General features: G+C 36.0%; 1 protein-coding gene across 5 annotated transcripts in view; it reads left to right on the forward strand.

The window, feature by feature from the left end:
- Positions 1 to 25,597, forward strand: part of KLHL5 (kelch like family member 5) — a 58,641-nt gene extending 33,044 nt beyond the window's left edge. For all 5 annotated transcript variants that reach the window (XM_027642866.1, XM_027642867.1, XM_027642863.1 and 2 more), the window contains 9 exons: positions 3,808 to 3,944; positions 4,734 to 4,930; positions 10,962 to 11,174; positions 14,902 to 15,088; positions 15,971 to 16,195; positions 16,491 to 16,653; positions 19,464 to 19,676; positions 21,848 to 22,019; positions 24,067 to 25,597. In XM_027642866.1, coding sequence (XP_027498667.1) covers positions 3,808 to 3,944; positions 4,734 to 4,930; positions 10,962 to 11,174; positions 14,902 to 15,088; positions 15,971 to 16,195; positions 16,491 to 16,653; positions 19,464 to 19,676; positions 21,848 to 22,019; positions 24,067 to 24,123 — 1,564 coding nt within the window. In that variant the 3' untranslated portion in view covers positions 24,124 to 25,597. The remainder of the gene's footprint in view (positions 1 to 3,807; positions 3,945 to 4,733; positions 4,931 to 10,961; positions 11,175 to 14,901; positions 15,089 to 15,970; positions 16,196 to 16,490; positions 16,654 to 19,463; positions 19,677 to 21,847; positions 22,020 to 24,066) is intronic.
- Positions 25,598 to 25,795: the final 198 nt, after the last annotated feature.

The raw sequence follows: 25,795 nt of genomic DNA on the forward strand, positions 1-25,795 counted from the left end.
ACAAAAGACATGGGACTGAAGGAAAGAAGCCAATTGGAAGCTTATTTACTCTGGGGGTTAGGAAGCTTGTTTGAAAGACCGTGGACTCTTCAGTGTCACCTTACAACTTCAGTGAATTATTATTCACTATTAGTGACTTCCCTAGGACTGTTTTCAGCTATTACACAGCCACAAACAAGGAGCTGCCTAGGAAGTATCCCTTTTATCTTTCAGATCTTAGGAAGCTTCAGTTCATTCTGTCAGGTGAGATAGGTTGGGAGATAGTAAATTGCCAGGTTTGACAGCTGTCATCATTTTACATAGAAATTACTTTGATGACCTAGAAAACTGTCTAGATGATGCAGCTTGTGGCAATTCCAATAAGAAGTACAATTTTTAAGGTGTACCACCCTGCTTACTCATATTTTACTGGCTCTCAGTGGAAAACTCTTCAAAATAAGTTAAGCCATCATGGTGAATCTTTCTAATTTTGGATTAATACAAACCACAGAAATTAAAGACATCAGTAGCCTTGGAATCTCCTGTAAGAACAGGAAGATGTACTGAAACACTCAGATATTTGAGTATACTAAATACACTCAGTATTTGGAACATAGCTGCTGAGTGTTTTGCTAGAGAGATTAATTGTTTAGACATCTTATCATCTCTTAGATGAAAAATTCTGATATTCATGTGTTCCTTTTTCTGTACGTTTTTCCTGTGCACTGTAAAAAAGCAGCCAACTTACTGCATATAATTCAGTAGCCAAATTCTTGTAATCTTATCTATTCAGAAGTGAGTATTTAGCAGCAGCTGGTAATTAGGTGAGAAGGAGAGTAAAGATAAATATGTTCAACAGCCACAGTCAATACAATGCCAACTGTATTAAGGCTTTTTCTTGTTGTTTTTACGTTGGTTTTTTTGTAATCTTAAGAGATGTCTTTAATATCAGTATATACTGATATTGTAGGCATTTTAGTTGGAACAATTTTGAAAGAAATATTACTCTCAGAGGAAAAAAAGACTACAAACTCTGAATACAAAGCCCATAACTCTGTCCGGTTTCTAAACTGAGGAAAGGCAGTATTTTGTAGCATCAATAGTTTGCAGTGAAATCATGATATGGAAAACATGTTAATTTTAATTATTAATAAATAACAAAAAAATTCTCCTTATGTTAAATACTAACAGAGCCATGATGTCTCTATTTAACAAGGACATGGTGAATATGTCCTTGTGTGTTTTTATAGTCATTGCACAAATTTTCTTTTAAAAAATCCTACTTGTCACCTAGCTCTTTTAGAGCTTTTTTAGCACGAAAGTCAAATATGAATGGGGAAAGTCTTCCATGGATTCTTCGGTTACATGAAGGTGTTAGTTCCTTCATATAATCTCTTTTTAGGAATGCAGTTTAATTGAAACAAAAATCAGTTAGTAGCTATGAGATTAAAAGATCAATGAACAAAGGGGTATCAAATCACAGGAGTATAGCAGCAATTGATTGTTATTGACTAGGGGGAAAATGATAGGACAAGAAAAGGCCGGTTGGCTGAAAGTCTGCCTTTGTTTTCTTTTATGCTGTCTTAGTGTCACCTTGAGGCATTGTCACTGTATCTTTTAATCGCCTTTCTTTCTTTGAAGGAAATTTTTTTCTAAATTAATTGAATTAGAGAAAAGTATGGATACCTGTTCTAAGGCTTTTCATTGTGAATATGCTTCTTGGCTGAAATTATTACAGAATTATTGTCAGTATAATTTATGCTTTGGCAAATTACAGTCTACTTAATCTACCCTGGGCAGTACATCCTGTTTTGGCATATGCAAGTCACTCTCTGGAAAGCACTTAAAGCTCTGAAGCATGAATACCTCCTCATGGATCTGAACATGTTTGCAAAAATAGTAAATGGTTTAGGTTTGTATTCATTTCTTTTGGAGGACTGTGAGTCTGGAAATTACAGGGAGAAATTTCCTGATATCAAACAGCTGGTAGAAGGTGTAGGGAGCCTTATGATTTGGCGTTTGTTCAACAGCTGTTCCTAAGATGTGAACAGTCGAGATGTTTTCTAAATAATAGTGCAGCTAATTAAGCCACTTAGACTTCTGGGGGAAGAAAAAAAGAAAAAAACAAACCCAAAACTGTAGTATGATTAAGTTCTACATTTTGTTTCTCATCGCAGAAAGCATTCTTTTTTTAAGCTCTATTGGTGTAAAAGTTCCAAGTCAGTACTGCTAGATGTGAATATTTTGATTTGGTTGGTTTGCCTTTTTTATTTTTTTAATTCTGCATTGGACCTGCAGAAATATTCTAATCACTTTTCCTTCCAATGAGAATCACTATTTTGTACATAGAAATCTGCTCATGTCATCTCATTCTAGCATCAAAAGCAGTTAGAGAAATTCTTCCTTGTTTATATAAATGTACTCTAACTTACTCCTACAGATCTTTGGGAGGCAGTATTTTCATTCAACTGCAGTTGTCATTAAACCTGAGGTTAAAATACCTGGGCCCTACCTTGACAGAAAGTTCTAATTCAGCCACAGAATAAATCTCATTTCAAGAACAATATGTTCTTTAAAAGAACAGAACTTTGTTTTTCTTGACAAGACTTCAATCATACAGGGTGTTAAAATAAAATTAATCTTTTCCCCATACACTCCTAACTCAGCTCTGTTGCCTCAGCAGGTAGAGAAAGAGGATAGTGTAAGCCTGACCAGATGGTCAATGGTCAGAAAATCCACAAGAAAAAAGTAGTTGAAATTAGTCAACTACTTTCAGCTAATTAACTAAGAGTCAGTTCTTTGTAGTTTATGACTTTGTGTATGTACCTGCAAATCCTCCCCTAAGCACTGGTGCTCATCTTTTCAATTAATTTTACTCTGTTTTGTGGTTCCTGACCTCTGTCATTTTAACATGCTTATGCTTATATAATGATTCAGCACAGCATAAACTGACTGAAGTATTAGATTAATTGAATGTATGCATATGAACTGCTTAGTGTATTTGCAGTAGGCTTGGTTCTTGGGCTTGCTGTTCACATAGCTCACTACATATACCAAGTGTATTTATATCGAATTCCCTGTGAGCAAGGCAACAGTGAACTGCTGCAGCACGAAAATTGATCCAAACCACAAGGCTGTTCCTGGAGGTCTCATAGGAAAGAGGCCAGCAGTCCTCATGAATAGTTACAGTAGATTTCATATTCCTGCTGCACATCATTTCCTTCCTCTCTTATCCTAGTCCTGTAAAGACATACTGAGACATCAAAATTCTTGCATGTTTTGTGAAGTGGCATTGTTATTTGTAGTGAGTGTTTTACTCTCAGTAATCCAAAGAAATGTCTGTTGTGTACTAACATGTTTACTTACTTATTCAGTATCTTAAAATACTGAATTGTTAAAATGGGCTGTGTGCACCAAGAGTAAAAGCATTTTAAAGCACTTTGAAAAGGACTGGTAAGTAATTTTTCACCTTTAAAAAAGTAACTGACATAAATAGAAGTCAATTCAATTTTTTTTATTTCTATAATGTATGTTTATATTCAATTTTCAATTTGGGGAGGGTTGTGGGTTGTGTCTGTGTTGGCTATTAAAAATCATTGAGCTTTGAAAGGGTAATTAATTTAGTTCAGTAGCAAATGTAGGTTTAGTATCAGTACTTCATTATTCATAGAGAGGAACTAGAGCATGGAGCACTTTGTCAATTTTTAAATGTTTCTCTCACTACAGTGTTTCTTCAAAGGGCAAAGTAATGAATCATAAAGTAACAAACATAAGGTTTTTTTCTTTTCCTCTTTGTTTCCCTCTTTTTCTCCTGCATGACATACTCAGATTGGTTCTGTCCTCTGTTTCGGACTATTTTGCGGCGATGTTCACTAATGATGTTAGGGAAGCAAGACAGGAAGAAATCAAGATGGAAGGTGTGGAGCCAAATGCATTGTGGGCTCTGGTTCAATATGCATATACAGGTAATTGAAGTGAAAACGGGAACTTCATCTAATGAACTGGCCTCCTGTGAGTATTATAGGCCATTACTAGATTTCAAAATGCTTTACAAATTGTTATTCACGTATTTAATTCCTTATAAATAGGTAACAATTATTCAAAGAATTGTAGAATATCCTGAGTTGGAGGGGAACCATAGGAATAATTGAGTCCAGCTCCTGGCCCTGCACAGGACAACCTCAAAAGTCACACCATGTGTCTGAGAGCATTGGCCAAATGCTTCTTGAACTCTGGCAGACTTGGTGCTGTGACCACTTCCCTGGGGAGCCTGTTCCAGTGCCCAACCACCCTCTGGGGGAAGAACCTTTTTCTAATATCCAGCCTAAACCTCCCCTGACACAACTTGAGGCCATTCCCTCGGGTCCTGTGACTGGTCACCACAGAGAAGAGATCTGCTTCCCACCATGAGGAAGCTGTAGACCCCAGTGAGGTCTCATTGCTCTTACCTGAGACAACCTGGTAGGATATAGTTTCTCTGATAATACTATATTCAGTTAGTTCACAAATTATGTGAATCTTTTAAATGTATCATGACTGACAAAAAAAGGAATCTTATTAGGATTCCCTTTCCTTACATCTTATAGATACCAATTTTGAAAAGCTGGTTATCTGTTGCTGAGAGTGATGTTTACTAAGCCTTCTATTATATAATAATTCATATAGCCTGTAAATAATTCTTTTGCCCCTGAGTTTTAGGGAATTTAACAAATTATAAGAGCAAACTAATGTAATCTTCTTTTTAATGTAACTAGGTCGCCTTGAATTAAAAGAAGATAACATTGAGTGCCTGTTGTCTACAGCTTGCCTTCTCCAGCTCTCTCAGGTTGTAGAAGCCTGCTGTAAATTCCTAATGAAGCAGCTTCACCCATCCAATTGCCTTGGAATCCGATCTTTCGCTGATGCACAGGGTTGCACTGACTTGCACAAGGTGGCTCACAATTACACTATGGTATGTTGTTATATTAAGTATCATCAGCTTTATTTAGTAGGGAGAAATACAGAATGTTTTCCTGAAGAAAGTACTAAGTTTTTCCCCTGGAAAGCCTTGGTCATTTTCCAAACAAAATGTACATATGTTCCCATGATGAAAAAAGACAAAATAACAGTAAAGTTGCTGATTTAGAGTTGGAAAGAAATAGTCAAGCATTCTTAGGTCCCTGTAGCAGTAATGGGATTGTGTGATATGCATTTAATAGAATAATTCAAAAGCTTGTTATTATTTCTGACAGTCAAAAACTACAGGGTTCGCAGTGGGCAAGCTGCCATCATCTAATCCAAAATAACACATTACAGAATGGAAGTATAGAGTTCGTTTTTTCGTAATGAACTGGAGTAATCAATTCTAAGTTGGGGTATGAATGTAGGCATTCATGAGTGTAGATTCTGGATTGTCCTTAATGTCTTAGTAGTGGGATGTCAGGGTGACATCAAAGAATTTAATCTTAACCTAGGCAGTATATGACTAAATACAAATTTGTCAATTATATTTTTATGGAAAGACTGAGCTGCCAACTTAATCAAACTTCATCTTCTTAATAGTCATCCTTTTATTTTAATGTAAAATGTTCTTTTTTTCTTTTTCACAAGCATATTTTAGTAATGTTATCAAAAGAAAGCAGGACAACTATCTCTAAGGCAAGTCAGTTCTTTCCAATTTTGTGAGGCATTTTACTCTCTTCTCAATGAAATTTTTCCTGTGTAAGCTCTTGGGACCTGAATGAGGGCATGTAGATACTGCATAGGAGATGTGGGAATGAAGATAGTATTTAATTTGCTTGTGTGGCGTGGCGTTGCTTTGCCATTAAGATATTGGCTGAGATCCAAGAGTTGTAATTTGTGTCTCGTAATTGGTATGAGAAATCCACAGCTCTTTTTCTTGCCGCCTTAGGTTTTGCTTGTTTAAAAACTTTTTTTTTTAATTATATCTTCTTGGCTTAAATTAACTTAGTTTAGTATGTGTAACAATTTAAAATAGCTTGCTTTTTTTTATAGAAAATACAGTGTTCTTCCTCAGATCTCTCATGCATTTAATATCATGTACACACTGAAATTTACCAAAGCAAGTCAATAAATAATGTGCAGATTGTAAGTTACGTGTTTCTATTCATTATTGCACTAACAAAAATAAGGACACTGCAATTAGGTAGACAGACAGATGGAACAGTAAAGGTAAAGGTGGCCTATGCCTTTGAGGAATATTAGAATTAATGCTGAGTGAGCAGTGATACAAAGAAAATATGCCAAAACAGAACCTCCATCCTCTGACCTGTTTTTTTTCAGAATAAGCATATATATTGGTCTGTGCTATTCTCATGTTTCTTTTAGGTGGACTGCCAAGATCAGAATACTAATAATTGTTAGACATACACCTTTAAAAGTGAATGTTAGGGATTATAATCTTACTATTCTGACTAGCAATTCATGATTTATGGCAGATAGCAGCTGTGAACTTTCTAAAAGCCATTCTTTTACAGCACCTCTTTCTTTTATTCAGATTAGAGGAAAATAGTTTCGTACCTTTTGGCTGTTGTTTACTTCAGTGGCAATATTGTTGCTTTTAAGGCTTTGATGTGGGTGAAATTCAAATTAGGTGGATTTTAAAAAGCCATTTTCAGAACTAATTAGTTTTGCTAGATGGATTTTTCCCAAGGCCTCTTTTAATGTTGTTTAGTTCCAACAGAGACATGAAATTGAATTTTAGTAATAATGAGTAATAGAGAAGCAGCTTCTTTAGTTTGAAATGAATGTTGCTATGGAAACTGCATAGAAATGTATAGTCCAATTGAATCTTCCAATTAAAATAAATCCTCAAGTAATTTCATTTGTTTAAAAGCTGTTTGAAAAAAGCAAATGTTCAACAGTAGTAAGTGCTAGCTACTTGATGCTCTTTCCATTAAGAAGTATTAGAGCGCAAGGGTTAAACACACCTGTAGTACCTGGAAAAATTCTGTATGTTGAAACAGTGAATTATTTTTATGCTGCATTGGGCTGCATAGAACAGTAGGAGATTATAGAGAGAATAGTTTATACTTCCAGTTCTTTTAAAGCACTTGTAGTAGAAGGTAGTGAATAGTACAAAATATTTAAATTTGAATTTATACATATTATTTTCTATAAGTTTTCCTTTTCTTTGACAGGAAAAAAACCTGATTGCCACGTAACTTTTTTCTCCTGAAACAGCCAGGATAGTTTTTTCTTTTGGTAACAGGGAGCATGAAAAGGGGAGGAATTTAAATATTTCTTTTGTCCACAAAGGGCCAGAACCAAAGATTGTGATAGTGTCTAAAACAAGGCACCTGAAATTGTCCAAAATACCCTGTTCAGTAATCATCTGACTTGGAAAATATTCATTCACTTTCTTTTTACTTGTGAAAACCCAACATATTTCTGTCTTTCAAGTTCCCTCAGTTCTGCCTAGCACAATAGATCATTACTGCCTTGTAAGTAGGTTTCTGCATGCTGCTCAGCCTGTTTTGGAATCCAGAAGCTGCACAATGAGGAGTGAAGCTACAGTAGTTGTACTCTAAGCAAACACTGGGCACACTGAAAGCTTTAGGTTAGTTTATTGCTTAACACATCAGTCAAAGCTGACTAAAAGCAAAGTAGGTGATATCTAACATCTGTTTAATTATTAATAGTTTACCAGGAAGTCAGATAGCTCAGCTCCTCAGTTCTTAGTGAATTCATACCTCAGCTGACCAGCAGACTGAAACAGCCAGCAGACAAAATTACATTCATTGTTTGCTCTCATTTAGATCTTGTGAGTCAAGCACCTCTTGCTTTTTGGTTGCCCAGGTTCAGAGTTTAGGCAGAGCCCCGTGGTTAGAGCTGCCTGTTGGGCAGCCTCAGTCCTTCTCAACCTGAAGGTATCTGATGCTCACTAAGGTTTTAATCCTTCTGACACAGTGTAGAGAGAGACTAACCATCTCACTGCATCCCACTCTGGGATTAAGTATCATTTAGAAATAAGCATCATAACACCTTATTTTTTACGTGCTCCAGATATTTTCTTGCTCTATATCAAGTCCAAGGCAGACCTGTGGTTAAGAATATCAGTATTATTCACACTGCAATTGCTGAAGAGTGAAATTGAGGTGATGATGTGAATAAGCAGTGCACAGCATTGAGCACGGGGACTGCATGTCCCTCTCTTAGCTAATACATAAACCTCAGGCTACTAATTTGATAAAAATTCCAAGCTCTTTGAGAAGCTAATTTGGGGGTTGGGAAACTGTTTACTTTCAGGACCAGAAAGCAAGGGGTTGAAATTGCAGACCGTTTGTTCTCTGAAATATCCTGTTCTTCCACAGAGAGTTCCCACAAGAAGAAGGAAAGAAAAGGCTAGTGAGGAGGTTAAGAATGCTAGGAGATACACTGGCTCCTCCTTTTTGTCTTCAGAATCTCTGTCTGTAGAGGAAGAGGAATTGTCAGATTCTGATTATAAAAAAAAACAGACATAGGAGTGCCTGTATTTCCAGTGGAATGCTTTGATACTCTACTCAAAAGGAGTCTCTGCTTTAAAAATAGAATGGGAGCAAGAGGAAGTTGAACTTGTTCCCATTAGAAAGCAATGGTCTGCAAGCAACAAGAAGGAAAATCAGGCTTTTTACACACAACAGCTGTTGAAGTGATGAAATCCAGTTGGAAAAAAGCTTTCCAAAGAGGATCCCTGACTGACCTGTTGCAAGATCAACTTGTTGCTGCCTTCAGAGACAAAAGAAACTTTCCATGCAAGTGCTTTCCCCTTCCTCTTTCTCTGATCTGGATAGACAATGTGGAAAGTTTAAGGTAGTAAGTGTTGGCTTTTCTCTGTCAGAGCTCACTGCCTGTTCATTCAGCAAAACTAAAAGCACAGCTCCAGCTTGTGTACTCTCTAGGACAGAGAATCTACAAAAAAGCAGCCAGTGGAAAAAATTAACTCAGTGGAATCTGAATTCCTATGAACTGCATGTTTAAACTCTGGAAATAATTTTGATCATTTCTCAGCTTCAGTTTTACTCCCAGGCATTCAATATCAGAGTGAAATAAATAGCAGTGCATGTGTAGTGCTACTGAATATTGATAGAGTCCTTTCACTGTTTTTAATTCATGTATTTGTTCATTTTAACTTTCATTTTGTAATACAGATTGTTAAATTAATTAAAGAAGAAAAGATGATTCTATCTCCCTTCTTATCTACTTCAGTTTCCACTTGAAAGCACTGCTTTTATGTAGACAATTGGATCTATTGTGGGAAAGCTTTTCAGATATTAAATGTAAATGTTTCCTTTCCAAATTCTATCCAGGAATAGAATTATGTACACAGATAACATTTTCAATTATTTTCCTAATTTCAACTCCAGAAGTACCCCTAGAGTGGAGTCACTTTGATCTTTCCCCTTAGATATCTGGTAGCCATCTTATATACATCTAGCTTTCATGTAAGGTGGACTGTTTACTCCTTATTAGTTTTTTCCTCTTCACTCAACTTTTTTTTTTATTAGTCGATATCTTTGGGGTACTGAGGTATAGCTTTGAAATAATTAGACTAAGCAATAAAAAGGAAGAAGTGTTAACTCTTTTGCTTTGTTGTCATGATGTCCATTACATATGCAATGCCAAACTGTACTGTAGTTTTTGTTGCTATTTTGAATGCTAAATTCAGACCTGTTCTGCAGTGCAGATCCTGCTTCTGCTCCCAAATATCCCTCTTTTTTTACCTATAAGTCCTATTTTTTTCCAATATGTACGTGCTTCTAATCTACAGTTTTTTCATTAGTGTGCAATTCTTTCTTTTTAAATCATTAAACAAGAGACTAAATAAGGCTAATTTTGATATAAGGCCCCCAGACTTCCCTGTTGCTGGATCTAATATGCTTTGTTTTCCAGGTGTTTTGGAGGTGCATGTGATGGCAGAGCAAAACCAACATCCTGTTAGTTGCCTCTCTAGCAATCAACAGTGCATTTAATGAATTGATTGTAATACTGTGTTATTGTCGTGAAGTTACTCTCGTTTTTGAGTATGTTTTTAGCTGGGGTTCAAACTACCAAAATATAAACATATGTTGTGATTTTACTTTTCTGCTTTTACTTTGCTTTGCTACCTTGTAAAGGTATATGGGGAAAGAGGATAGACATGACTTCACCCTATTCTGTTATGTTCAGGTTTTTCACTGTAAGTTCTTGGTGCTGATCGTGTTTCTACATGCTTCTGCTCTTTCTGCCTATGTTGATGAGAATCCTTACAGAATATGCTGCAAGTCCTCATATTATGAAGTAATGGGATATCAGTGTAGGATATGTTACAAATTGTGAATTTCTTATTTTAAAGTAAGGATTTGTTGCTGAAAATGACAGGGTGAAAGTTAGAAGATTGAATCCTATCAAACTAGATATTGTTAATATAGCAAGGCATGTGCAATATTGTGGATTCTTTGTATGTTTTGCTCCCCAGTCAAGTCAGATCAGCTGTATAAAACCTACAAAATAGTAAAATAAACTTAAAATAATGCATTTTAAATCACAATAAAATTGTTAGTGTCATTTCCTCTGAAAACTTAATGCCACAGTTTTAACTAGCAGTAATGAAAACAGTTACATGTACCCAGTTGTAGCATGATGTACTGTGTGCTTGACAAAGCATCTTACATTGTCTACAGGAACCAACTGCATCTTTTTAACTGTACTTCAGAAAGTATTTCTTCACTTTGCAGTGCCAAGATAGTACTGCCCACAACACATGGCTCATTTCTGTCCATACCCTTTCCCCTCTGTTGTTTCAGCACATCTGTCTGTGAGACTGAATGATTGAGTTAGGGAAATGATCGGGGTGAAAATAATTCAGTACGTTTTTTTTTTACATTTTTTTTTGGGGGCCTCCTCCCAGATCAGTTCTCCAGTGGTACAACTGAGAACCAGCATGAAGAGAGGGAAAAGAGGAGAAGATATAGTAGGTCTTCAAAGTATGATATCACCTGTATTAAAATTCTTTTCTTTTTCAGGAAAACTTCATGGAAGTAATCAGAAACCAGGAATTTCTATTATTGCCAGCCACTGAAATTGCTAAGCTTTTAGCAAGTGATGACATGAATATTCCTAATGAAGAAACTATACTGAATGCACTACTTACGTGGGTTCGACATGATTTGGAACAGAGAAGGAGGGATCTCAGTAAACTCCTGGCTTACATTAGACTGCCTCTGCTTGCTCCACAAGTAAATTGTTCGGTTCCTCTCTAATTTATACCATAGTTACAGTGGGCATAACGCCTACCGCATAGATAAATTGATAGTGGCAAATCATACAACTCATATTGATTTGGATTCTTAGAGCTGCATGTAAGGACTTAGCATGATAGTTTGTGTCTGTTTGTGAACTGCAGTGTATTCTGATCCTAACCTGAGATCAGTCAGGACACAAGAAGGGGTGGAGCTGCTAACAAAAGGTTGCTTCTCTTGTCTATAAAAATGCTTATCACAGTAATGTTAGTCACTAGAAGGTGTGACCTTTTTTAATTTCTTCTTTATGGAACTTGTGCAGTTTCTTTGGCTCACTACATTTCCTTCATACAGTTTTAGCTAGGAAATGCAATTTGAATAAATTGTTAGGAGTGATTTTTCTTCTATTAACTCTTGATGGGCCATTATTTGGTACTTCTTGTTCTTCCCAATCAATACTACTTCTCCTTTTTGGACATTTACACACAATGTTGAGGAGGCCTTGGGCTCAGTTTGTTTAAATAGTGAATTACAGTTTTCCTAATCCTGTAGGAATAACTACTCTTGTTAGTGTCATGTGTAGCATTGTATTCCTTATCTGATAGCATGTATGCAAACTAGGTTCGATTATTTTTATTTGTTTTTCCTTTCTTCTCTTTCTTTGCTGGACCTTCTTTAGTAATATTTAACACTTACTATACAGTCAAAGGATTTTACTTTATGGTCTTCAGTTTGTTTAGTGAGAATTTGCTCTATTAAATGAAGAAAATAGGATTTTTATGGAACCCAAATAATAAGTAAAGTTCATTAACAAAAATGTAGTTCAATTAATTCATAGTGATAAATCACATGTGCAACATTCTGTGTATTACCTCTAATCTGATGTCATCTTGCTGGATAGTAAGATTTGCTACCAAGCATTTTAGTATTTATTTCTATACTGATAAATAGATATTCAATAGTAGGATTTTCTCAGTTGTGGGCTTGACTTTGTAATTCACTTTTTCTGTAAACATAATACAGTGTAAGCCAGTTGACTGGGAGGAAATAATTCTTTTGTTGAACATTTAATTAATTGATAACTAAGTAACTTCTGCTGTATTCCTTTTACGTAATTGACTGTAATTGAAACATCTTTAGAAACTGAAAGTACAGAATTTATCCCAGAAATATGTACTGAAATTATGTCCACTTAGTAAGTGATTAGGAAAATAGCAAGATGAAACACAAAAGCAGTATTTCACTTGTTATTTTATGTTCAATTTTTCATCTCATCTCCAAATATATACTTACATTTCTAAAACAAGGTTACCTTTTTATTTATTACTTTCTTTAACAAATTAAAGTGTTAAAGCTGTGATTTTAATATGGAAACAGTTAGTGCATGGAGTAAATTGATTTGAAGTGCCCAAAACAGTCTTAATGTTTTCAGAATCATTTTTTTCTTCATGATCACATGACATGTGATATGACAGCAAATATAACATTGAAAAGCTTTTTAGTTTTATGGTTGATGAGTTAAAGATATTTGAAAGAAATTAAATTAGAAAATTGAGCAACTTGCTGAAATCAATAACGTTGCAGGCAGAGATGAGAAGAATATTGGATTCATACACTTTAAAAAAAAGCTTCAGGAAATACTGTGAAACTGTAGCACTGGAAGCAAAAGTTATAATGAATTGTTAGTTTTATTGTTTGGTTTTGTGTATCTCTTTGAAGACAGCATTCTGTCATCTGTCTGGTGAATGCAAGCAGCGTCCTAAATATTTGTAAGTCTCTTTTTGTTAAAGATGAATATTTGCCAGCTTCATAAGCTGTAAGATGACAAATATAATCTCTGATAAATAATGAAAAAGATGATTTAGGAATTTCTGAATTACAAGATGGCTCAGATTTCTTTCAGACAGAAATTATTATTACTTAAGTGTCTGCATTACCTTTCTCCTTATCAGGTTTACAGTTACTATGATTTCATGCTAACATGTCATTTATAAATGCTGTTAGAAATGCTTTTACTAGACGGAGCTATGTAGATAATAAAACTTGGAAAAAAATTGCTTTCATTTCAGTAAGCCCATTCCAAGTTCTTTGAGTGAAGAATATTTATAGTAGTTTTAGTTTCAAGAGTCTGCAGGTTAGGTTGCATTTCTTTTTAAATGAGATAAGGTTGCTTTCAGAGATTGAGACTCTATGCTGTGAGAACTTCTTTATAGGTTGAGGGGGTTAGAAGCTGTAGAAAATGTAGGTTGCATCTTGTTATTGCAAAACTCACATTCCCACATAGTGTTGCTTTAAATATTAAACACAGCTTGTCTATCATAAAAATATATTAGAGGTCTGAATTAGTCATGTTGTGTACAAACATTAGTTTTCATGCATGCAGCTCTGATGTGACAATGTCTGATTTAGGATGATAGTAATGAATTGATTTCTTTTTTATGTATATTTTTAAACTATGTGCAATGGGAACACTTTTCATCAGCTATTTTTATTAGTGAGAACATTAACTAAGTGGAGAAATGCTGCAAAAGTCTCAGTTTTCTAAAAAGTCGCTAGTGAAGGGCTTTGAAAGGGTTTTTTAGTCCGTGTGTGTGTTAATATTGTTTTCTGTCATATTTTGTGTTGATGTTCAAGTTTAGCAGTGTGTACTTACCTGTATCTCTTTCCAAACCATGGTTGTCATATTTGCTACTTCACAGCCCTAAGGCAGCTTTAAGCCAGGGATGTTCACACCATATTGTGCACAACTATTTCACAGCGAGTCCCTTAGTACTCCTGATGACTAATGTCACAGCAGTTTTGTACCTGTTATTGGTTGGCTGTCAACAGCCTAACAATAGCATTTCATTCTAGTTTGTGGACTTGCATGTCTAATATTCATAAAGTGTTTGGATTTTGGATTTTCAGAGGCATCTGCCTTTTTCTCATTGTTCTGACAACTGGCCAAGTTCCAGCGGGGGACTTCACTTGGTTTTTTTCTGTCTTACTGAGGCCACATCATGCAGCTCAGAACAGTGCCAGTTGCCCAGACTTCTAATAATTAGAGTCATGACACTTAACCGTACTAATAATTTTTTTTCCCTGCAGCCTGACAAACATGGAGTACAAACCACTCCAGAACCTTTGAACTTAAGAACTTTTATTAGTAGTCTTTATTTAGTTGAAATTTATTTAAGTTAATTTATTTAACAGTTGCCAAATTTGCTTGCATCCTTGATCTAAAATTTTTACCAAAGGCTTGTGTTAATTGATACACTGTGATCTGGGTCACTATCAGAGTGAGGAATAGAATATATATTTAAATATTCAGCCTGTCCTGAAGCAGCTCTTGGGTGGATTTGGGAATGTAAGCATGAGGTTGAACTGACTTACATACCGGGAGTCTGATTCCATTTCCTTGAACATTCCTGCATGGCACTGAACCTTGAGGAGATTTTGTTTCCTTCCTTTGGACTATTAAGCTTAAATCACTCACTAAGATCAAATGGCCTTCATTTTTTTAAATTGTTTTATTTATTTAATGGCTTAGCTTTAAATGTGAATGTTTAGTTTATTAGAAGTTTATTCTTACCCTGCTCTTTTTTATATGACCATTTTAAAAATACAGAGATTTTAAATTGGGCAGTGGAAGTCTTTGTGTAAAATATTATCTTGATAATCCTGGTTTTATTCTTCTTGTAGTTTATAGCAATACAGCTTGTTTGATTTTCTTTCTTTTTCACAGTTTCTGGCAGATATGGAAAATAACGCACTCTTTAGGGATGACATTGAATGTCAAAAACTCATTATGGAAGCAATGAAGTACCATCTGTTGCCAGAGAGACGACCTATGTTGCAAAGCCCTCGCACCAAACCTAGAAAATCTACAGTGGGCGTGTTGTTTGCAGTTGGAGGAATGGATGCAACAAAAGGTATTGGCTTCTATAATGTTTAGTTGATGAGCTGGTTTTTTAAAAGAAATGTTTGATAGATGTTTTTACTACATCTTAATTTTAAAATTCAAGGATTCTGCAGTACAGAACATGAAACATCTGAAGTGTATACTGTTCGTTAGGTCAAAAAGGTCTATATATCTTCAATAATACTGTAAACATTCTGGAACTGAGAGTTCTGATTGATTTGAAATTACCAAAGAAGTAGCTGATTTCTGAGTAGTGAAGTGTTTAATTGAATGAAAACTAATCTTTATTTACTTGAGTGGGCAGTAATTTGGAAAAGGAAGAAATTAACAGAAAGGGCACATAGGTGACCTGCACGTGCTTTAAGAAAAAAGATAAAAAAATGCTTTTTGACTAATTGTTAAATAGTTTTGTCACAACTACTTGGATCATCTTTTTCATAGATGCTTCCATACTGTTTAATGGTAGCTAGAAGAGATCTGGCAAATTAGAAAAGTTATGGCAGAGAAAGTTGTTGTTTTAAAGTCAGGACTTCTAGTACTTCATGCTTACCTTCATACCTTCAACTTTTTGTCCTATATTACAAAAGAGTTGATTTCAGTATATAATTGCATTTCACAAGGTTTGTTTAATACTCCTAATATTTCTATTTCCAAAGGCCTGACTCTGCAAAGCAGTTAAAAAACCTGCTTTTTGTCTTGAAAAGCACTGAGAAAGTCCTCCTTTATAATGATGCAGTTAATTGCTGAGGAAGTCAAAAAAGATTATTTGTCTACATAGAGTTAAGAACATGGTGCAGGATATCATGGTGTCTTGTGGGATCAGCATATTGCTGAAATAAAAACTATCCTAATAATTCAGAACTTTTTTTTTCATATATAACTTGTCATTCAGGAGCTACAAGTATTGAAAAGTATGAACTTCGTACCAATACGTGGACTCCAGTTGCAAACATGAATGGACGAAGATTACAGTTTGGAGTTGCAGTCTTAGATGATAAATTGTATGTTGTTGGTGGCAGAGATGGACTGAAAACATTGAATACTGTGGAATGCTATAATCCTAGATCAAAAACTTGGAGTGTAATGCCACCTATGTCCACTCATCGTCATGGTCTTGGTATGTACAGTTCTGTAAAGGCTGAATGCATACTTTTAAAAGGTTATCTGGTTTAGGATTGGTCAAAAAACATTCAGAAATTAAGTTAGGGTGGTGGAAATTTTGCTTTAATGCCAACTGCTTATTCAGTGACTTTTTTCCTTCAGATTCTATTCAGCATTGGCTACCAACAGGAAATTTCTTTTTTCTTTTGTTTTTTTTTAATATTTTGGGGTGCACACTGGACTGTCACTAGGAAATTGTGATCTTTATTCCCCTTATCTAGAAGTGATTGTTTTTCATATCTGTTTTTTAGGAGTAGCTGTATTGGAAGGTCCCATGTATGCTGTAGGAGGACATGATGGCTGGAGCTACCTGAATACAGTAGAAAGATGGGATCCACAGGCTCGTCAGTGGAACTTCGTAGCTAGTATGTCAACTCCAAGGAGCACTGTTGGTGTAGCAATATTAAATGGAAAGTATGTGAATATTTTCAAATTTAAAATCTCATTATTTTAATGTAATTACAGGACCATCCTAAATGACTATTTTCCTTTGGGCTAAGTGTAATTGTTCTACAGCATCCCAAAATATAAGTGTACTTTCATCAAGTTATTATGAAAATAAAAATCAGTTGGAATCACAGACTTGTAGAATAATTTTGATCAGAAGGGACCTCTGGAGTGATCTGATCCAATACCAACTCAAAGCAGGGCCAACCTTAAAGCTGGATCTAGTTTCAAAGTTAGTTGAGGTAACTCAGGTCATATGCGTTTTGAATATCTCCAAGCATGGACATTCAACAGCCTTTCCAGGCAGCCTGTTCTGATATTTGACCACCACTGTACTGAACATTTTTCTTCTAATTAATACTCAGTTGAAATTTCCCATGTTTGAACTTGTCTTTTTTTCTTCCTCCTTTCTCTGCATACCTCTGAGAATGATCTGTCTTCTATGCAACGTCATACATACATCTGTGTAACATTCATTAGGTGGTTGAAGACAGCAGTAAGATGCCTCCTTAGCTGTCTTGAGAATTCCTAAGACTGTACAAAGGCAGGTCTCTCGGCCTCTCCTCCTGTGTCATGTGTTCTAACTCTCTCATCATCTTCGTGACCATCAGCTAGACTTACTCCTGTGTGGCAAGATCTTTCTTGTAGCAAGAACCTGTTGCATTAGAGTATGAAATTTGGCAGAAGATAACCCCCTTGCATTCCAGCTGGTCCTCAGAGATCAGAGGGGCTGGATGCATCTGGGCTGAATTTCTGTTTATAACCAGTTCAGTGCCGTAAGTCTGGTCATGTTCAGTAACTTTTATGATCACAGATCCACAAATGGAAGCAATTGGGCTTATTGAAGCAACAGAAATACAGATTTGGAATTGCTGTTGATAAATGCACTTACTGTGTCAGTGCTAAATATACTAAGGCTAGTCAGTGACTAACTAAGCTAAGTTAGTAACTCAAGCTAAATTAATAAATTCAGTTTTTCATTCCACCCTTAATTAAGCTCAGTTTCATCTGGGTGTGCTCCGATGCAGAAAAAGGTGCAAATCTTACCAAAGATTTGGGGGTAGAGAGAAGAGCAAGCCTGTTGACTTGTCACCAAAATGGGGTCATAGTTTTATCCTCTCAAATGGAGGATTACCCTACTACAGGAATACCATAGTAGACAAAGCTGGTGATTTACTGGGTGGTATTGTCATTGTGGATGAATATTTGCACTCCGTTATCCACAAATTTTCACTTCCTGCTTATATGCTATCTGACTCATCTCCCTTGAGGTACTTGAATATTGTCAGGTAGCAAAAAGCTTTTCACACCTATTTTATTTTTATTTTATTTTATTTATTTTGGAAACCTAGTCTCCTGGTAAATTAGTACAGCTGAAATGCACCTACAAAGGGTACTGTGAGATCTGGAACTAGTTCCAAGAATGAGTGGAAATGCTCAGGAAGGAGGGATGAACTTGAACAACCAGCAAACAGAGTGCCTTGGACTGCCTTGGAACTGCAGTCTCAAATGTCTAAGCTAGGTTTAAAGCTTCCTATATATTCAGCAGAGGATTCCAGGTGTGGTGAAAAGCACCAGAATTAAAGCCACCATTATTGTAGAACATTGAGTAGACTCTTAATGGAGGCAACGACCGTAGATGCCTACAGCTGAAAATCTTAGAAGTGCATGCAGTATTTCAGCTGCAGGAGCAGTAATTTCTGCACTTTCTAGTAACATCTGTCTGTAACTTGATATATTTCAGATGATTAGCTCAAAACCTTCATATAGAGAAATTAATATGTCTTTCTCCCTGTCCAAAATGGGAAGTCACTGCATAAGTGATCAAAACTCTGTCATGTTTTTGGGGAAGCTAAAGTGGGAGACTTCATTTAAATGTTACATTGCATAAAGGATTGATTCTTAGTCATGAACTTTATGGAACTGCAACAGAGTTTTTCAGTATCCTTCAGTACATTCCTTAGGTTAAACAAGTTGTGTTACTAAACATGGGAACTTCCATGGAATTTTTTTTAAGAGTATTAAAATTGTTACTGAGAACTACTAGCTCAATAAATCATATTTACATTATGTTTGTATTTAAATGTGTTGGTCAGTATATTTAAAAAGCCACAGTATTAATTGTGGACATCTTGAATAGTGCTTCATGGTAACTGTTGTAAATTGTTCACGTTACCATTATATACAGTATCTAATGTTTATTTGATTATTTAACCATACTATAATGTGCCTTAGGCTCTGAAAGTATTTCATTAATGTTATTTCAGGTGATCTCTCTTACTGGATTTTACTTCTGATGTGTTACTTCCTTTTAGAATGGCTTCTGTGTTCTTACTTTTCCAAATAAGTGCTGGGCATGTCTGCTTCTATACCTAGATTGGTCATAAACTCTGTGCATAAACTCTTTATCCAGTTTGATTATTGGATTAAAGATTCATCAGTGATGGATTGCTCCTAAACCAACTTTTTTCATTCTAGCCCTTCCAAAAAGTTGAAATCCTTTATTAGTACCAAATGCTAGAAACCTTTTCGTTAGGACTGAGCAAATTGAGCCACCTAGTGGGCGTGAGGGACTTAACATAGTGCTGTCATTCATGAACTTGAGCCCAGGAAAAGATTGGAGAAAAATCTTACCTGAGTTTTTGCAACAGAACAGTTTATTGAAAGTCTAGAGTCTCCTTCTAAACTTCCCTTTTTAACAAACTTTTTAAATCCTTCATATTTCACTGGAAACTGTCTTGTTCAGACATTTATTTACTTTCTTTTTTACTTTCTAGGCTTTATGCAGTTGGTGGTCGAGATGGAAGTTCGTGTCTTAAGTCAGTAGAATGTTTTGATCCTCATACAAACAAATGGACTCTCTGTGCTCAGATGTCAAAAAGAAGAGGTGGTGTGGGTGTAACCACCTGGAATGGGTTCTTGTATGCAATAGGTGGCCATGATGCCCCAGCATCAAACTTAACATCCAGGCTGTCAGACTGCGTGGAAAGGTAATATCCTGATGAAGGTGCATCCTGCTATGTGATTCTAATAATGTTAATTGATGGAGTGATTTATGGAAAGAGCTGGGAGTAGAAACCCAGTAAAATAGTTGTGTTATATTTATTAGGAACAGAGGAAACTTACATATAAAAACATGTTGTGTAATTATACTATGATTCAATCTGTTACCAAGACAGATTATTTAAAGCAAATTCTCCCTAATGCAATTCATCTAGTTTTTTTAAACAATTTTATTGCATAAATTATGATTGATAACTGAGAACAACTTAGAATTGAATGCTTTTAAAAATGGAGCAAAACTTTTTCCACACAAGAAGTCTGTATCTATTCATATAATAACTTTCAAAGGAGTTAACAGACAGGTTTTACTCTTTTTGTATCCCCTGATGAGACTTGGAAACTGACATGTGGTTCAGTCATTCCTAAGTTGGTTTGTCTTTATGTAAAGTGATTAATGAATGACTGTGTCGCAAATTGCAGAAGCACATGTGATCTATAAAATAATTTTTCATAATGCACTGGCATTAAGTCTTCACTGGTATTTTAGGTATTTCTGAAATATGCTTTAATTCTCTCCCTGCCCCCCCCCCCAAATTGTAAAACTTTTCTTCTTTCTTGTTATCTCACAACACTTACAGTGAGTCTGAGAGACCACCCATATTCTCCTTTTACTAGATTTATTAATGCCAGGAGTTATGTTTCACTCTCCACCAAAAAAATTCCAAACAAACAAAAACTAAACCAAACCAAACCAAAATAAAAAAATGCACCACCAAAAACACCCCAAGAGAGCTGTAGTTTTCAATCTTTCAGAGTCCTAGGAGACCCAAAAATACATAGTGTGGCCCATACCACTTAACATGTGGAATTTGCACTAAAAAGACCCCAGAAAGGTTTGCATATACGAAGTTACATCTTAGCAAATACCAGATTTTTAGAGCAATACAGATAATTAGAATCCCAAGAGAAAGTAATAGGTCCTTATATTTTTCTACATCAGTATTCCCTGAAACAAAGTTACAGAACACATGACTTCAGTAAATAGGAATCATCTTGTAATACATTTTGTCCTTGCTCTTTAAGAGGACCATCAACTTCATGGAACTAGTTCCTTTAAAAAATTACCTCACTAAGCTTCTGAATATTTGTCTACCACTGTATTTGCAATAAAAGTTGTTTTTCTCAGATAAATAAAGTGATTTATAAATTATAAAATAAATTGAAAAGTAATTTCTAGATGTAGCTTACTAATCCCCCTCTTCTATTTGCATATGTGCTTCAGGTGGTGTTTTTATGTTATGATTATGTAATACTTTGATTAGAGAACAGCAGGTAAAATTGTTGGAGCTCATTATATCTATGGTCTTCATGCAAAAAAAATTAAGACTAGTATACTCCAAACTTGCTTTTAGCAAGTGTGATCTAGATGACCTCTAAGTCAAATTAACATTTTCTTTGTTTAGTTCTTTGGAGCCCTTCAGAGCATTATCTCTTTCAGTCAAGTTAAAATATATTCCTTGACCTAAGCATATCATGAACTCTCCTATGTAGTTCTCAGTTTGACTTGTAAAGACTGTTGGTACTGTTCTAGAACCACATTTAATGTTTTTCATTAAACCATCTGCCATTTACTGTGCTGATGCATCTGATTTTAAAAGTGTTGTAAATTATCTTAAGGGTTTTGCATCTCACCCAGAATTTTTTCAAACTGTTTTGGGGTTTTGGGGGTGATATTTTTGAAAATTATAATCTTCCATGACAAGTAACTTTCTTTAGTACCATACTGAATTTTAACAGCCTGTGCTTTGACATACAGTATTTATCATTTAAAGCCAGCACTTGCTCTACTACAGTGTAACAGCAGAACTATTTGTGCAATAATATGTTTAGACCCAAAAAATGTAGTAAGAGCAGATGTATGTACGTCTGTATTTATACATGGAAAGCAACACAAAGTAGATACTTAGATAGTACTGTGTTACCAGATGACTAAAGAAAAAGTCTCAAAGGGAGGGAATTTGAGTGGGAGGAGTCCTTTGAAATTAACACCCAAATCTGTCCTCTCCTGTTTTCTACTACCTTGACAGCATCAATTCCGGTACATTTTTCCTGTTGAGCTTTGGCAACAATTTTAGGCCTAACACAAATTATCTTTTAGGTATGATCCCAAAACAGATATGTGGACTGCTGTGGCCTCTATGAGCATTAGCAGAGATGCAGTGGGAGTATGTCTTCTTGGTGACAAGCTATATGCTGTTGGAGGATATGATGGTCAAACATACCTTAATACAGTGGAGTCTTATGATCCCCAGACAAATGAATGGACACAGGTATAGTTTCTCATCAGATCATGCACTACTATTAATCTTGTTATTTCAAGTGTGCCTGTTTTTACAAGGAGAATTTAAATACTCCTTCTCTAAAAAGCACTTTCTTACTAGTCTGTTTTGAGTGTCTCTTTTTCTCCTTTGTGTGACTTACCTTGAAAAGTTGTTAACTTTTAATAAACTGCCTTCTTTCTTTGGCAAGAGTATAGCTATTTTCTTTGGCAATTTCAACTAGTTTTAATAAAATGTATTGACATGTTCCCAAAACTGTCACAAAGGGTTCTGTTTACATGACTTCCCATTCTGAAGATAAATGATAAATGTAGATTAGTTTTAGCTCTAATGTGTCTCTCAACAAGTTCATTGATTTCTTCAAGGTTTTGGTCATCTTTTCATAAATAATACCTTCCTAAAGTGAATGCAATGTACAGTGTGTGCAGCCTTCAGAAAGCCTTTCCCATTTTTCTTTTTGCAGCTTTAAAAAAAATAATTCTTCAGTTCACGATCAGAAACCATTACTGTCTGTTCAAAGCTTGGTTACTTTTATATAGCTCCAGGAATGTACCTCTCTGTTGGAAGAGCACACACAAGGACATCCTGAGCTGGCTGTCCTTTGGTATCTAATGCCATTTGAGATACCCTAAGGCATCTACATCCACAGAAGGCTGACAGATACAGCACAGAATCTGTGGGAGGCCAAGGCTCTCCTGGAGTCCAGTTGCAGACCAGAATGAATGTCCAGGGTCATCTGAAATAGCATCAGACACCACTATTTAGGCAGCTGAATTCTGACCACCTGAATATGCTATCCCTGTAATAACCGCAGATTCTTAATTCAAAAAGAGAACTACATTGTCGTCTAGCAAAATCTCTGTAACACAGAAAACTCATCTGTCCATTTCCCCCCACTTCATACTGTTGCAAGATCTTAAAACACAAGTCATCAAGGAGGCTCATCAGAGCTTGGGGCCTTCGCTGGTACTGGTGCTGGTGATGATAACCCTGGCATTGTTTGTCCCGCTAAAGAAAAAAACAAACAATGTACCAGAGGACAGAAACTGTGCTTCTCACCACTGCACCTAAATAAATCTCGCATGGTGTCGCGGTGGTGACCATCTGTATGTACCTGTGTATCCTTAGCCTTGACCCTCTATATCTCACTGAATACCATGATCCCAATATATAGGAGAGTTTCAAACCCTTCTTAGAGGGTTTTGGAAATGTTTGTGTACCTTCCTTCTGTCTTGTTATGTCAGCAGTCTGACACTGCTTTAATCCACACACACTTCAGAAGAGGGTTGTGGAATTTTTCTCAGATGAAGTTTGCCAGAGCTACAGACAGCCCAGGATAAGTCTGTTGTTCCTGGGAAAAAAATAAATATGGGAGTTGGCATAAACAGCCTTTTTTGTCTTCAGGATGATCTCTCTACTGCTTGGTGTGCTATTCACACGCACTCCAATACGATGAAGGTTAAAAGGGGAAGCCAAGGTGAGTGTTAGAAACTGCTGTCCTCTGTTCAAGTACAGCAGAATCTCAGCAGAAAAGGATCTTGCCAGAAGCAACTTCTGTTTACAATTAAAGAATAAAGTCTGGGAAATTATTCTGATTTCAAGAACTCTTAACAGGATTTTGTCAAATATTCAAGTGAAAGGGAGAGGTTGCCCCTATCATTTTTGTCATTTTCTGTTTGCGACAAATGCATCATTTTGCCAACCATTACTCAGTTGTCAGACTCTCTAGCTCAGGTATCCAGTTTGTACTATATCAAAGGTTTCTTTTTTCTGTGATACTGAATAATTTAAATTATCAATAAGAATTGCTTGATGTTCTTGGGACTTGGTATTGCTTTCAGAGTGCTTCACTCTATTATATAAAATATCTTTACCTTTTCTGTGAGTTTATATCCAAGTTTGGACCAATTTGTAAGTCACATTAACAGAGCATGGGTGATATTATCACTCTACTGCAGCTGTACAATTAGGGGAAGAAAATTACTTAAAGCTGAGTACATTTATCTCATGGATGGTTGCTTTGTTTCTTTATTTACAGGTTGCACCACTGTGCTTAGGAAGAGCTGGAGCATGTGTTGTGACTGTAAAACTGTAAATTATTATCTCCATGAAGGTGACATTCTCCTGCATAGATTCAGACAATTCCTTTTTCCTCAAGCAAACTACCAGTGCACCAACACCAACTGCAGCATACCTACCACAGCACAGTCTGAAGCTGATGGGAACGTGTTGTTCTTATGGACCAATATTAAGCACTTTTAAAAAAATTATCTTTGTTACTCATATGTTACAAGAATTCTATTTGTAAGAAAATCAGCTGCAACCTGCTGGTTGTCAGCAGAGGACTTGTGTTTAGGAAGCGCTAAGAAAATGAGTGAACTCACTATAATAATCAAATGTTACAGATCCAGGACCTTGATTTCCCTAAACAAGCAGAGGAATGATGCTATAAATGGATATACTTTGATATATTTGGGTCTATATCTGGGTGAAACTATAGGATTGGACCCCGTATATTTAATTTGCCTATAATAAACACATTTGGCTATAGGTATCTGAGCGATTGCAACACAGGCTGACAAACCAATGCAAACTATTGTAAATGGCAAGCATAATGCCTGCCTTGGAAATGAAGTTGTGTATTTGGTGAATCTTTTGCACTTTTCATCATCATTCCTAGTTTAGCAAACTTTTTATTTAACCAAAGCCTTATTTTAAATGTTGTCTTATTATGCTAACAGAAACCTGCTATTTAATAATTTTTGACAGATATTTTTGACATCTAGTGTACTTTTTGGATTTTCAAAGTTTTTACACAAGATGCAGAACACCATACCTTTTTCTCTACTTTGATTCTTGTATTTACTTTGCTATTTGTGTGAGTTATTGGAAGAATTCTAAAGTGTGATTAACAGTTAACCAATTTAAATTTAATATTTGCACTTTGGAATTTTTGAAGCATTCCATTACATCTAGACTAAATACATTTTTACATGAGGCTTTGCACTACTTTGAAATGTATAATTTTATAAAATGAAGAAATTGTCTGTCTTTCCTGTAAGGTTATTTAAAAATTTAAAGGGCCCGATCCTGCAAGATGCTTAGCTGCCACCACTTAAGCGTGTTCAGCATCTTACAGAAGCATGAGTGTGCCTCGAAGGACTGTATCAAATTAGTTACTGTATTTAACAATTACCTGTTCTTTTCAGATACTTTGCAATTTGCCTTTCTCGAACCCTATGCTGTTACACCAAATTGCTTTGAATGGTCTAAATGTTCTCGGGAGAAACCTTTTTGTATTTGTTTTTCCGTACCTTGTCTTTTATGTTTCCCAAACAGCACCGCGTGTGAAAAACGGGAAGATGTGAACTCATTGAATGGGTTTTTTGGTTGGTTGTTTGGTTTTTTTTTTTTAAATTTGAAGTGTCCGATACCCGAAGTCGTTTGTACATTTGTAATTTTAAACGTGTATTTTAACGCTCTCGGCGAACTATTTATTGTTTTAAAAGAAATGAGTGAGACATTGCGATGGAAGTTTCGCAGTTGGAATACAGCTGATGTCAAGAGGCTTTGTCGCTGGGTGTGTGCATTTATTCCCTAGAATGGACCCCGCTCTGTGTGCCCGCGCTCCGGAAGCACCCACTTTCCTCGCAGTGCTGCCCACACACGTTCCCGACGGCCGCGGCCTCAGGGGGCCGGGCCGGACTGGGCTGGGCTGGGCTGGGCTGGGCTGGGCTGGGCTGGGCTGGGCTGGGCTGGGCTGGGCT

The sequence above is a fragment of the Corapipo altera genome, unplaced genomic scaffold (assembly GCF_003945725.1).
Source record: "Corapipo altera isolate COAL_440 unplaced genomic scaffold, ASM394572v1 22, whole genome shotgun sequence".
Classification (NCBI taxonomy): Eukaryota; Metazoa; Chordata; class Aves; order Passeriformes; family Pipridae; genus Corapipo; species Corapipo altera.